The sequence below is a fragment of the Nematolebias whitei genome, chromosome 23 (assembly GCF_014905685.2).
Source record: "Nematolebias whitei isolate Nwh7 chromosome 23, NemWhi1, whole genome shotgun sequence".
NCBI lineage: Eukaryota > Metazoa > Chordata > Actinopteri > Cyprinodontiformes > Rivulidae > Nematolebias > Nematolebias whitei.
The window spans coordinates 2,142,930-2,154,286 of record NC_056520.1 but is presented as its reverse complement, the minus strand read 5'-3'; the positions used below and the strand labels follow the sequence as shown (position 1 = coordinate 2,154,286).

At 45.1% G+C, this 11,357-nt stretch overlaps 1 protein-coding gene across 1 annotated transcript in view; it reads left to right on the top strand.

Annotated features, from left to right (window-relative positions):
* Positions 1–11,357, top strand: part of kcnh3 (potassium voltage-gated channel, subfamily H (eag-related), member 3) — a 37,022-nt gene that overhangs the window by 24,191 nt on the left and 1,474 nt on the right. Inside the window, exons 11-13 of the mRNA XM_037696498.1 lie at positions 6,221–6,507; positions 10,361–10,446; positions 10,522–10,574. Coding sequence (XP_037552426.1) covers positions 6,221–6,507; positions 10,361–10,446; positions 10,522–10,574 — 426 coding nt within the window. The remainder of the gene's footprint in view (positions 1–6,220; positions 6,508–10,360; positions 10,447–10,521; positions 10,575–11,357) is intronic.

Sequence of the window (11,357 nt, the reverse complement as noted above, 5' to 3'; positions counted from 1 at the left end):
AACTATCAGAGTTAAAACAACAACAAACAGAGTTAAAAACAACAACATGCAGCTGAAGAACAGGTCGTGTGCAGCTGCTGCTTTAGCTCTGCTTCAAACCTCTGGAGACGGTTTTTATGTTGAGAGACGAGGCGGCCTGCAGGCAGGTGGGAGCGAAACGAGTCTTTAATAAATAATAAACAACTCAGACCAGGTGAGCAGCCGGGCAGGACTCTCCTGGGACTCAGTATGTGGAACAAAAGCAAACCAAGTGGACCTGAAGCTGCTCAGACCGCCTGGCTTCAACAACATGATATCAATATTACAATACAGTACGCTGATGACAAAATAATATGTTACACTATAAAACCTTTTACTGATTCTGTCTATGATATGATTAAAATAAAAAATCCAACACAATGAAACATGATACAAATAATATTACACTCCATTAATATAAATATTACTGTTACAGACACACAATGCAAGACTGTGACACTGAGACATCTGTGCTGCTCGCTGATTGTACCAGCGAGCAGTTTAGCTGAAGAGCTCGGTTCTGTTGACCGGGCGGGGCGCCCTGCTTGTATGAAGGTAGGGGAAACACTGGTGTTTATATCAGCTGATATTGGGACCATAATCGCTGTGACCGATTTGTCCCCAAACGTCTGTATCGGCCAGAATTATCGTCCCTGCCGATACATCGGTCGTGCTCTAGTAAAAAAACCCAAATGTAAAAACACTTTGTAAACATGGAGCTGAAGCTGCAACCAGCAGCCAGGTGGAGGTTAGAACCGGACGCTTTTCTGCCCAGATGCTCCTTCCACCCATTCCCCGTCTCTGCGGCAGCTGAGCCTCAAACCACTTTCATAACACCGATCTCACGGCGCTTCCTGCGGCTTCATGTGGCGTAAAACCACCGACTTGATATGAAATCACTTTAATATGAGCCGCTGCAGAGCACCGGTGCTCCTGGCCAAGTCCGTGGATTTTAACGAAGTCCTGTTAACTCCAGCAGATTTCTATTTGAACGAATCACCTGTAACTCACCATAAACTGATCCTGTGAATCTAGGTCTTAAAAAACAAAATATTGAGCATATTTTTAAAAAGATGTCTGTTAAACTACGAAGGCATTTCTAAAGAAAGATTAAAAAAATGATTATTAGTGAGAAATCATTAAAACTGAGCTTTTCTCTGTAATGTAGAATGTGGCTTGCAAAGGTCTGCGTGTCTCACCGAGCACGCATGCAGCAAAAAGCTGCAGAGCATCCTCACCCGACCGCAGGGGGAGGCTAAAAATAGGCCGGCGAGGAGGGTGGGGGAGGGACAGGGTCGTCCCTGAGTGGATAAATATAGAACAGCAAGCAGATGGAGGCAGCGAACATCAGGATGAAGGGAAGGACCTCGCTCGTATCTGCATCCACGTGCCGACTCACAAACACGCAGCCCTTCATCTTCTCGTGATCCCTGAACCGAACCGAAGCCGAGTCCACATCTGCAGCTTCAGGTCCACATCTGCAGCTTCAGGTCCACATCTGCAGCTTCAGGTCCACATCTGCAGCTTCAGGTCCACATCTGCAGCTTCAGGAGCTCCATAGGAGGCTGGAGGCGTCACACACACCAGCAGGTCTTTGTGTGTGTGTGTGACGCCTCACAGTTGTTGGTTTTTCAAGACGGCACGTGGCGCGCTCGTGAACACACACGCTCACATCCTCTCAGCTCGGTTCCCTCCTGGCAAAACCTCAGCTAAAATTAAACCTCTGTGAGCTAAAAATACCAGCCGAGCCATGTGAGCCCAAAAAAACACAAGACTGGATGGAGACAACAAAGAGAGGGGGAGGGAAGAACCGGGGCTGGATTTTAATCAGCTTTGGGAGAAAACGTGCAGAAAACAACCCCCCAAAACCTGACGGGAACGGGCTATCACCTGGAGCGGATGTTTTCAGGTGATAAGCTGGTTTGATTTTTGAGTGAGGGTTCGGTTGTGAATGAGGATGCTCCTCTGCTGAATGAACGTCGGCTCGTGAATGGAGCAACTCAACAGCTGCCCCGTCCGACAGGAGAGGGAAGTGAAGGCAGCACGGACGCTGCCCCGTCCGACAGGAGAGGGAAGTGAAGGCAGCACGGACATCAGCTCCGAACACAAACACAGAAGCACAAGCTGAACATTAGGCAAATAAACCTTCTTATGGTACTTTTAGATATGAATAATTTTATCTCGTTTCATTTTAAAGCAACTTTTTTTTCTAATCTATTATTTTCATAGTTATTTGCTAATTTTAGCATTTAGTAAAAATGGATGGATGATGAATGGATAATGGATGGATGGGCAGATGATATTTGGATGATGGATGGAGGTTGTTGTATAATGTTGGATAATGGATGGATGATGAATGGATAATGGATGGATGGTTGGATGATGGGTGGATGGTGGTTGGATGAATGGATAGATGGATGATGGTTGGATGGATGATGGACAGATGATGAATGATAATGGATGATGAATGGATAATGATGGATGGATGATGGTTGGAGGATGAATTAATAATGGATGGGAGAATGGTTGGATCATGGATGGATGGTGGTTGAATGATGGTTGGATGGATGGATGATGGATAACTAATAGATGGATGATAGACAGATGGATTATGGATGATGGTTGATAGATCATGGATGATGGATGGATAATGGGTGGATGATGACTGCATAATGGATGGATGATGGTTGGATGGATAATGGTTGGATGGTTGATGAATGGATATTGGACGGGTGGATGGATTGATGGTTGGATGATGGATGGATTTCTTTTCATATAAAATGTGTGAAGTGAAAGAAGATGAAAATAAAAGTTAAACCAACTGCACCAGTTAAACCAGTAGCATCCTGGTCACCATGGTAACAGCACATGTGTTTCCTCCCTGGCAGCACTCTTCATGAAGCTGACTAAAAGCAGCAGCTGCTCTTCAGACATGGAAAGTCCACGTTAGCTGCAGAGCTGCGTTTGTTTGTCTGCGCAGCGCCGAGAGCAGCAGGTCAAACTGAGGAGGGGGTGCTTGAACGCACCGTCAGCATCCCTGTTTGGACTCGTGATTGATTCTTTACCTGCTGGACGTCGTTTGTAGCGTGACGAGAATGTGAGCTCCGCTGGTGTTGTGGGCGAGTACTGGAGCGGATCCAGCTCAGAGCCGGGTCCGACAGAACTCGAGCCGACTGGGCGAAGGCTGAGAGCGACAACGAGCTGAACGCTCCTCAGTAAACAGCCGAGTTTGTCCCGATCTGGCAACGCTGACGACACTTGGCAGAGCTTCGGAGGAGCCTGCAGATGGTGGAGCGCCGCCGCTCTCCAACTCGGCTGCCTGCACTCCACTAATCACACGGGGCGGGGGGGGGGGGGTACTTGTAGATCAACAAGCTGTGATTTCAAGAGGCTGACGTGACAAAACGACGTTGAACGTTGGCTGCTGTCAGAGGTTTGAATCCCTGCAGTGTGGCTCACGCTGCTCGCTCCGTGTTCTTCAGCTCTCTGGCAGTTTGACTCAATTTCCTCCTCGGTAAGAATCGTTTCTTTACGGTAATAAACGGTGCCACAACCACGTTATCTTGACTTACTGCAAGAAGAATGAGCTGCTGTCCCAAAGCAGTGTGGACCGAGCTGGTGAGCAGCGCGAGGAGGAGGAGCCTGCTTGTTGTGGCTGTGTAAGGTTCTTCCACATGCTACCTGCCAATCTGTCTTGTTCCTTCAGACGTCAATCACCCTCTCTGAGAAAAATTTGAATAAAGTAGATGCCATTTTTCAGCATCTACATTTACCTACATAAGTAATTACTTGATTCATTAACTATTTTAGAGAGCAACAAGGAGTAGCCTGACCGACAGCTCTCCTTGTGTGAATAGAGCACGCTCTGCTTTTCTCACACATCCTGTCCCCCCCAACCTCGTCAATAACTACTGGCACTAATGTAGCAGCATGCAATACAGATGCGCTAGCTTAGATGCTACAAACGTAGCACTCCGCTTCTCTTATGCCCATCCCCCACCCCAGTCAACAACTGCCAACTCAAATGTGGCACTAAGCTAGCAAGCAACACAGAGGTGTCTCCCCCTCCTCCCCAGCCTCGTTGACAACCCCCCCAGAGATGAGCGCCCTGCCAAGCCAAGTGACCTCGAGGAAACACTGCATGCTGGGTGGTGACTTGTTGTAGGTAATCAGGAAAACCCGGAGTGGACTTTTAGTGGTTTGAGTATTCTCCTATGAATCGAGTGGAATGGATTCATTCATGAAGAAATAGAAACAGCGCTGAACTAACATTACATGGTAAATGTGGGGGTGTCCAAATGATTTTTTTTTTTATGTGAGGGGGGCCACGTCCCCTTCACATATAATTGTTGTGTTCCAAAATGGAAGTCAGCACCTTCACGTTATGCTCATAATACAGGTGGAAGGTATTTCCAATTCCCGTCTTTGCTTTGTGACGGGGGACAATAAAGAGACTTTCCATCAACGTTTTTACCACAAACAAATAATCAACCAAATATAAATGTTCTTAGTTTGTGTGAAAGGTTTAGTTTGCTTAAAATAATCCACTCTGTGCAGATAAAAGTAGATTTTCAGAAGTCACTTCATCATAAATAGTCTCGTGTCAAATTTAATATTTCAAGTTTGTTTCACCAGTTTTATGCAGATAGCTTTTTTTTCTGTATATTATTACATTTTTAAAGTTTGTTTTCTTTATAAATGCAGGCAAGAGACAAATGTCAAAATGTCTGCCACAGACAGCTGATCCTAAAACACACAAATAAACAGCTGCAACTCGGCTAACGTTACAGATGTTGGGTTTCAATTTGCTGTGGTAGTAGCAGAGAGTCATCCTCTGGGCGAGACATAACGTTATTTTCAGGTGTGATTTAAACAACAAGTGGCAGCCGGTCCATAGAGGCAGGTAGAGCGCAGCCCCAGCTAAAAAACGAATTCGCTCCACAAAGTAGTTCCTCCTGATAAATCATGTAAATGACTTATTTACTGAGCTTGCTTTGTATTGTTTTCTTCTGTGTATTTTTCAAATATTTTCACCATTTTGAATGGAATTTAAAATTATTTTAGTGATTTATTCTCAATTTTTTTTACTTTCTTTACTGTCACGGGGTTGTACCGTTCACAACCTGCGTTCATCACCAGTGATTCCAATACAGTCTCACTGAGGCGTCAGACTTTCTGTCCTGTGGACACATTCAGCTGGTTTTAGCTCTGTAGTACGACCGCTAACACTTGACCTGACATGAGCGCTGAGCTGCAGTGAAACCTGCTGAGTCTGACAGTGGAGATATTCTGTTTCAATCCAGTTGGAGCAGAGAGAGGAGAGACTAAACCCAGGACATTTTTATTACTATGATAAGACCTTATTGAAGCGGTTCTGTGGTGAATGTGTGTGCGGCTGTGATAAGTTCAGGGCATTTAAAAATATTATTTTGGGACCCCCCCACCCCCATTAGTTCACCCAATGCTGTTTCTATTTCTGCTAGAACAAATCCCTTCCACTTGATTAATAGGAGAATACTCAAACCACTACAAGTCCACTCCGGGTTTTCCTGGTTACCTACAACATCTCACCACACTGCATGCAGTGTTTTCTCGAGGTCACTTGCTTTGGCAGGGTGCTCATCTCTTCTGGGTTTTGTGGACGGGGCAGAGGGAGGAGGGGGAGACACCTCTGGGTTGTGTGCTAACTTAGCGCCACGTTAATGCCGGCAGTTGTTGTCCAGGTTGGGGGGTATAGTTAGGATGCGTGAGAGAAGCGGCGTGTGCTCTATTCACACAAGGAGAGCTGTTGGTCAGGCTACTTCTTGTTGCTCTCTAAAATAGTTACTTAATCAAGTATTTATTTATGTACTAATCGTAGATGTTCACCAACCTGTTAAAATACACCAGAATGCAGGAACTGGCATCTACTTTATTTAAAATTTTCTGGGAGAGACCATTTCGAGCACAAAAACAAACAACAATAAATGAAATATTAAGCAACATCTAGCATGTTTTTTCACAGAAGATTTGAGACAGTTTGTAAACTTTGGTTTTTGCTCAGGAGCCACCACTTGAAACAAATCCATCACTTTTGATGTAGTCTGAACTCTGACATGAAGGTTTTAAATCATAAATCTGGTTTTATTGTTCTTGTTGTTGTTTGTTTGTCTCAGAACTGTGCTGTAAAATAAACAACCCACTGCTGTTTTCTCCTCATCAGGCCGACTGCGAGAGCAACGGAGGAATCATAAAGAAGCTCGCCGCCATCCGGGAAGACGAGGAGGGATCGGGCTCCGAGGGTGAGCGCTCTCCTCTCCCTGCGGTGCCCCATTCAGGCAGGTTGGCCCGAGGTCTGCGTTCCCCCCTGCGTTCCCCCCTGCGTTCCCCCCTGCGCTCGCCGCTGCTGCCACCCAGGCCCTTCAGATCGATGAGCGATCAGAGCCGACCCACCAGCCTGCAGATCCCCGTGGTGAACTTCAGTTGCCCGCAGCCAGACCTCAGTCCTCGGTAGGGAGCCACCCACTCACCTGGAGGGGCGGGGTTAACTCACCTGACAGGAAGTTCTGATTCATCACAAACTCAGAGTCAGAGTCAGAGATTCTTTGTCAAACACACCCCATGTGGTACATGTGGTGGAACGATATGTACTCAGGGTCCCAGTTACATCAAACAATAAAATGTAAAAGAAAAAACAGTAATAACATCTAAGATATGAACCAAGAAAAACAACTAAATACACTAAGCACTAATAACATAAAACCATTAGGTCGAACATCAGCACAAACAAGTCTTTGTGAGCAGATGAGCACGAATGAACACCTCAACATGAAACAGATCAGCAGCAACACGAAACAGATCAGCAGCAACACGAAACAGATCAGCAGCAACATGAAACAGATCAGCAGCAGCATGAAACAGATCAGCATGAAACAGATCAGCAGCAGCATGAAACAGAACAGCAGCAACACGAAACAGATCAGCAGCAGCATGAAACAGATCAGCATGAAACAGATCAGCAGCAGCATGAAACAGATCAGCAGCAACATGAAACAGATCAGCATTAAACAGATCAGCACAGCATGAAACAGATCAGCAGCAACATGAAACAGATCAGCAGCAGCATGAAACAGATCATCAGCAACATGAAACAGATCAGCAGCAGCATGAAACCGATCAGCAGCAACATAAAACCGATCAGCAGCAACATTAAACAGATGAGCAGCCACATGAAACAGATGAGCAGCAGCATGAAACAGATCAGCAGCAACATGAAACAGATCAGCAGCAACATTGAAACAGATCAGCAGCAACATTGAAACATGTGGTGGAACGAGATTATGTACGCAGGGTCCCAGTTACATCCCACAATAAAATGTAAGTCGTGGATCCTCACTAACTGTGGTCTGTTTGTTAAGAAGTCCAGGACCCAGTTGCAAATGGAGGGGCTTAGTCCTAGTGTGAGTAGTTTGTCCATCAGGGTTTGGGGGATCATGGTGTTGAAGGCAGTTGTGAAGTCCACAAAGAGCATACGGACGTAGGAGTTCTTCTGCTCCAGGTGGAAGAGAGCAGTGTGGACCACAGAGGAGATGGTGTCCTCTGTTGATCGGTTCTCATGGTATGTGTACTGGTGAGGGTCCTCGTTGATATTGATTGTTTTGATGTGAGTCATGACCAGTTTTTCGAAGCATTTAGCGACTATCGGGGTGAGGGCTACTGGCCGATAGTCATTCAGACCAGACACTGTAGAGCTTTTTGGGACTGGGATGATGGTGGCAGTCTTCAGACAGGTGGGAACTGTCTCCAGGGTGAGTCAGGAGTTAAAGATGTCTGCCAGCACCTCGCAGAGCTGATTGATAGTCTTTCAACACCTTTCTGGGGATGTTGTCTGGACCAGTTGCTTTGTGAGGATTAATCCTCCTGAAGGTCCTCCTTACTTCTGCTGAGGTCACGCTGAGAAGCTCTTCATCTGGTGGTGACTTCATACAGCACTCTACTACAAAGATAATCAGAATCTGTAGAGGCTAATCATTCATACACTGATGGGACACACATGAGAGGCAGTGAGGAGTTCAGTGTCTTGCCCAGGGACACTTCAACATGTGACTACTGCTGGAATTGAACCCCCAACTCTCCCACTGGAGGATGACTCCTCTAACCACTCAGCCACAGAACTTCAGTCTGGTTAAAATGCTCTAAGAGACTCAATGAGCTGAAACGTTGTAAAGAAGAGTGGACCAGAACTCCACAACCACGAGAGAGACTAAACCCACTGAGGGAGGTTCTACAAGTGGCTGGTTGAATAAATGACGCCGCTCTGGAACCTGCTGTGAATCGATCAATCACCAAACTGCTCTTCGGCTGATCTTCTGCTGCTTTCATCGTAGACTCTAAAGGGTTCGGACCTTCGCTTCTCTTTGAACGAGCTCAGTTCAGAGGAGCCGAGCTCCCGGCAGCTCCCTGAATAATTTAGGCCGAATCTCGGCTGCTGCTGATTGTCATGCAGCTCCTCTCCTGCGGTCGGTCCTCTGCCGGCGCTGAGTGACCTTTGACCTGCTGACAGCCAGAGGATCTCTGTCTGTAAGGACGCCTTCAGCTGCAAAAGCTCTCTGACACGCCGATGCACCGTGTCGTGTTCTGAACAAGACCCGGTTTTAGTGAAGGAGCAACTAAAACAAGGCTTCAGGTGGTAAATAGCTCCCTGCCAGATCTGAGTCGAGCTCTTCCTGTTCTGCTAATTTCAGCTTTTAGCAACACTTTAGCTGATTCCAAACCTTTAGATACTGTTGTGCTTCTTTTTTTTTCTTTAGCTTTTATCAACTGCTTTGCTTCTTTTAGCTTCTAGTGACTGTTTGAAATTTCTGTTTTAGCAAAGATCTTGTTCATTTTAACTAATAGCCGCAGTTTAGCTTCAATTAGCTTTTAGCTGATGTTTTTCTAAGTTACCTATAAGTTCAGCTTTAAACTTACAATTTTGTTTATTTTAATATTTAGTGGGTAAAGAAAACGGACAGATGGATTTCCCTTGAAGATGAAAACAAAAAGTTCAACCAGGTCACCATGGTAACCACGTCTTTCACTCCCTGACAGCACTCTTAATAAAAGACAGAAAGAAACTCTGACTGAAAAGAAAGCCTCAGACAAGCAGTCGCTGTGCTAAAACCTCAAATGGTACCAAAAAAAGCTTCTTAGAGGTTTTCTGTTGCCACGATCTGACCCGGTAAAAAGGTTTTCTACCTATTCCCTGGATCTGGAGTTTCAGCCGAAGCTGTTCAGATCCCTCTCACGGCAGACGTGGGTGAAAGGTCTCATCTGCGTTCCAGGCCTCTCTTCAGAAACTGATGAGACTCTTAAGTAATGCGCCTGAATGATTCCAGCCTGATGGTCGAACACAAACGTGGACCCACCAACTGAGGCGTCACAAGAAGGTTTCCAGGAGCGCTGCTGAAGCGGTGCTCTTAGAAGCCGTGAAAATGAGAAACACCATCAGATGTGATCACGACGTTCAACCAAACTGCAGCTCGCTGGTCTCATTTCATCAAACTGTGTCTTACTCAAGGCCCAGTTTAACTGTGACTTTGTCATAAAGTTCACACAGTTCTGCCTCCAGCAGAAAGATCTTCATCATCTGGCTGAGTAGATCTTCATCATCTGGCAGAGTAGATCTTATTCATCATCTGGCTGAGTAGATCTTATTCATCATCTGGCTGAGTAGATCTTATTCATCATCTGGCCGAGTAGACGTCTGATCAGAAACTCTGCTTCATGAACTCTTCTGTATTTGTCATGTAACACCTGATGGATACCTGTAACCATGTTCAGGAGTAACGTCAGGATCTGTTGTGCTTTGCTGCCACCGTGTGGAGGTTTGCTCTTACTGCAGCCAAAGAAATTTAAAGTTTCAGTAGCTGCGGCGGCCATCTTGAACTGGACTGACTCCAAAAATTAGAGTTGTAAGTGCTCGCCCGCCGATTCTTTTCTGGGAGTTTCATTAAAATGTCTCCAGGTGTTGGTGAGATATTTTGCTAAAAGACAATTAGGGTTGCCCTTGTGTAGGTTTTTTTTGTGCAGTCGTAGTTTCTATGGTCCAGGTTTAGTTTCTATGGTCCAGGTTTAGTTTCTGTGGTCCAGGTTTAGTTTCTATGGTCCAGGTTTAGTTTCTGTGGTCCAGGTTTAGTTTCTATGGTCCAGGTGTAGTTTCTATGGTCCAGGTACTCAGGAGATATTTTGCTAACAGCCACACATGCACATAGACACGTGCAGGACCAGCTCATGTCCAGATAGTTAAATGTCCTGAAATGAAGTCCTTTTTAACTCAATAACTAAACACAGACGTTTTTTCATGTAGTTTGATTTTGTCCAGGTTTGTGGACGGGATCGAGACAGAGACCCACGGCAGCTCGGCTCAGAGGTTCGAGTTTTGTCCCAGCCCAGATTCAGCCGCCTCAAGTAAACAAACCCTGAACGCTCACATCAACAAACAGAGAAAATAAATGTTTTATTTTGTATTTGTTGTGTTTTCAGCGGTGCGTGACGACAGCGACACCATGCAGACGGTCGCGAAGCTAAAACACGAGGTAAGACACGACATCCTGCACCGACAACAAATCTGACGCACTCCGGTTGTTTTCACGAACGGAAACAAACGTTTGTTTATTGAACAACAACCTAAAGAGCGACAATGTTTGAGGAGGAAACTGAACAGGCCAACTGGACTGGAGAGTTTCGGCTCATTGTTGTTTACTATAAACCAAAGTAGAAACGAAAACTGCAGAGAATGTCGAGAGCTGAATGTCCGCTGACATCTGTGGAAGAAGCTGAAGCTAAGTTGTTAAAACTTAAGAGCAGAATGTTAGCTAAAAGGAACAAAACATAAGCTAAAAGGAAGCTGATCCTAGCTATAATGAACAGAATGTTAGCTAAAAGAAAAAAAATGAGCTGAAAGGATGCTGTTCTTAGCTAAAATGAACAGAATGCTAGCTAAAAGGAACAAAACATGAGCTAAAAGGAATTGATCCTAGCTAAAGTGAACAGAATGCTTGCTAAATGAAACAAAACATGAGCTAAAAGGATGTTGATTTTAGCTAAAAATGAACAGAATGCTAGCTAAATTGAACAAAACATGAGGTAAAAGGAAGCTGATCTTAGCTAAATTGAACAGAATGCTAGCTAAAATAACAAAACATGAGCTAAAAGGAAGCTGACCCGAGCTGAAACGAACAAAATGCTAGGTAACAGAAACAAAACATGAGCTAAAAGGAAGCTGACCCTAGCTAAAATGAACAAAGTGCTAGGTAACAGAAACAAAACATGAGCTAAAAGGAAGCTGACCCTAGCTAAAATGAACAGAATGCTAGCTA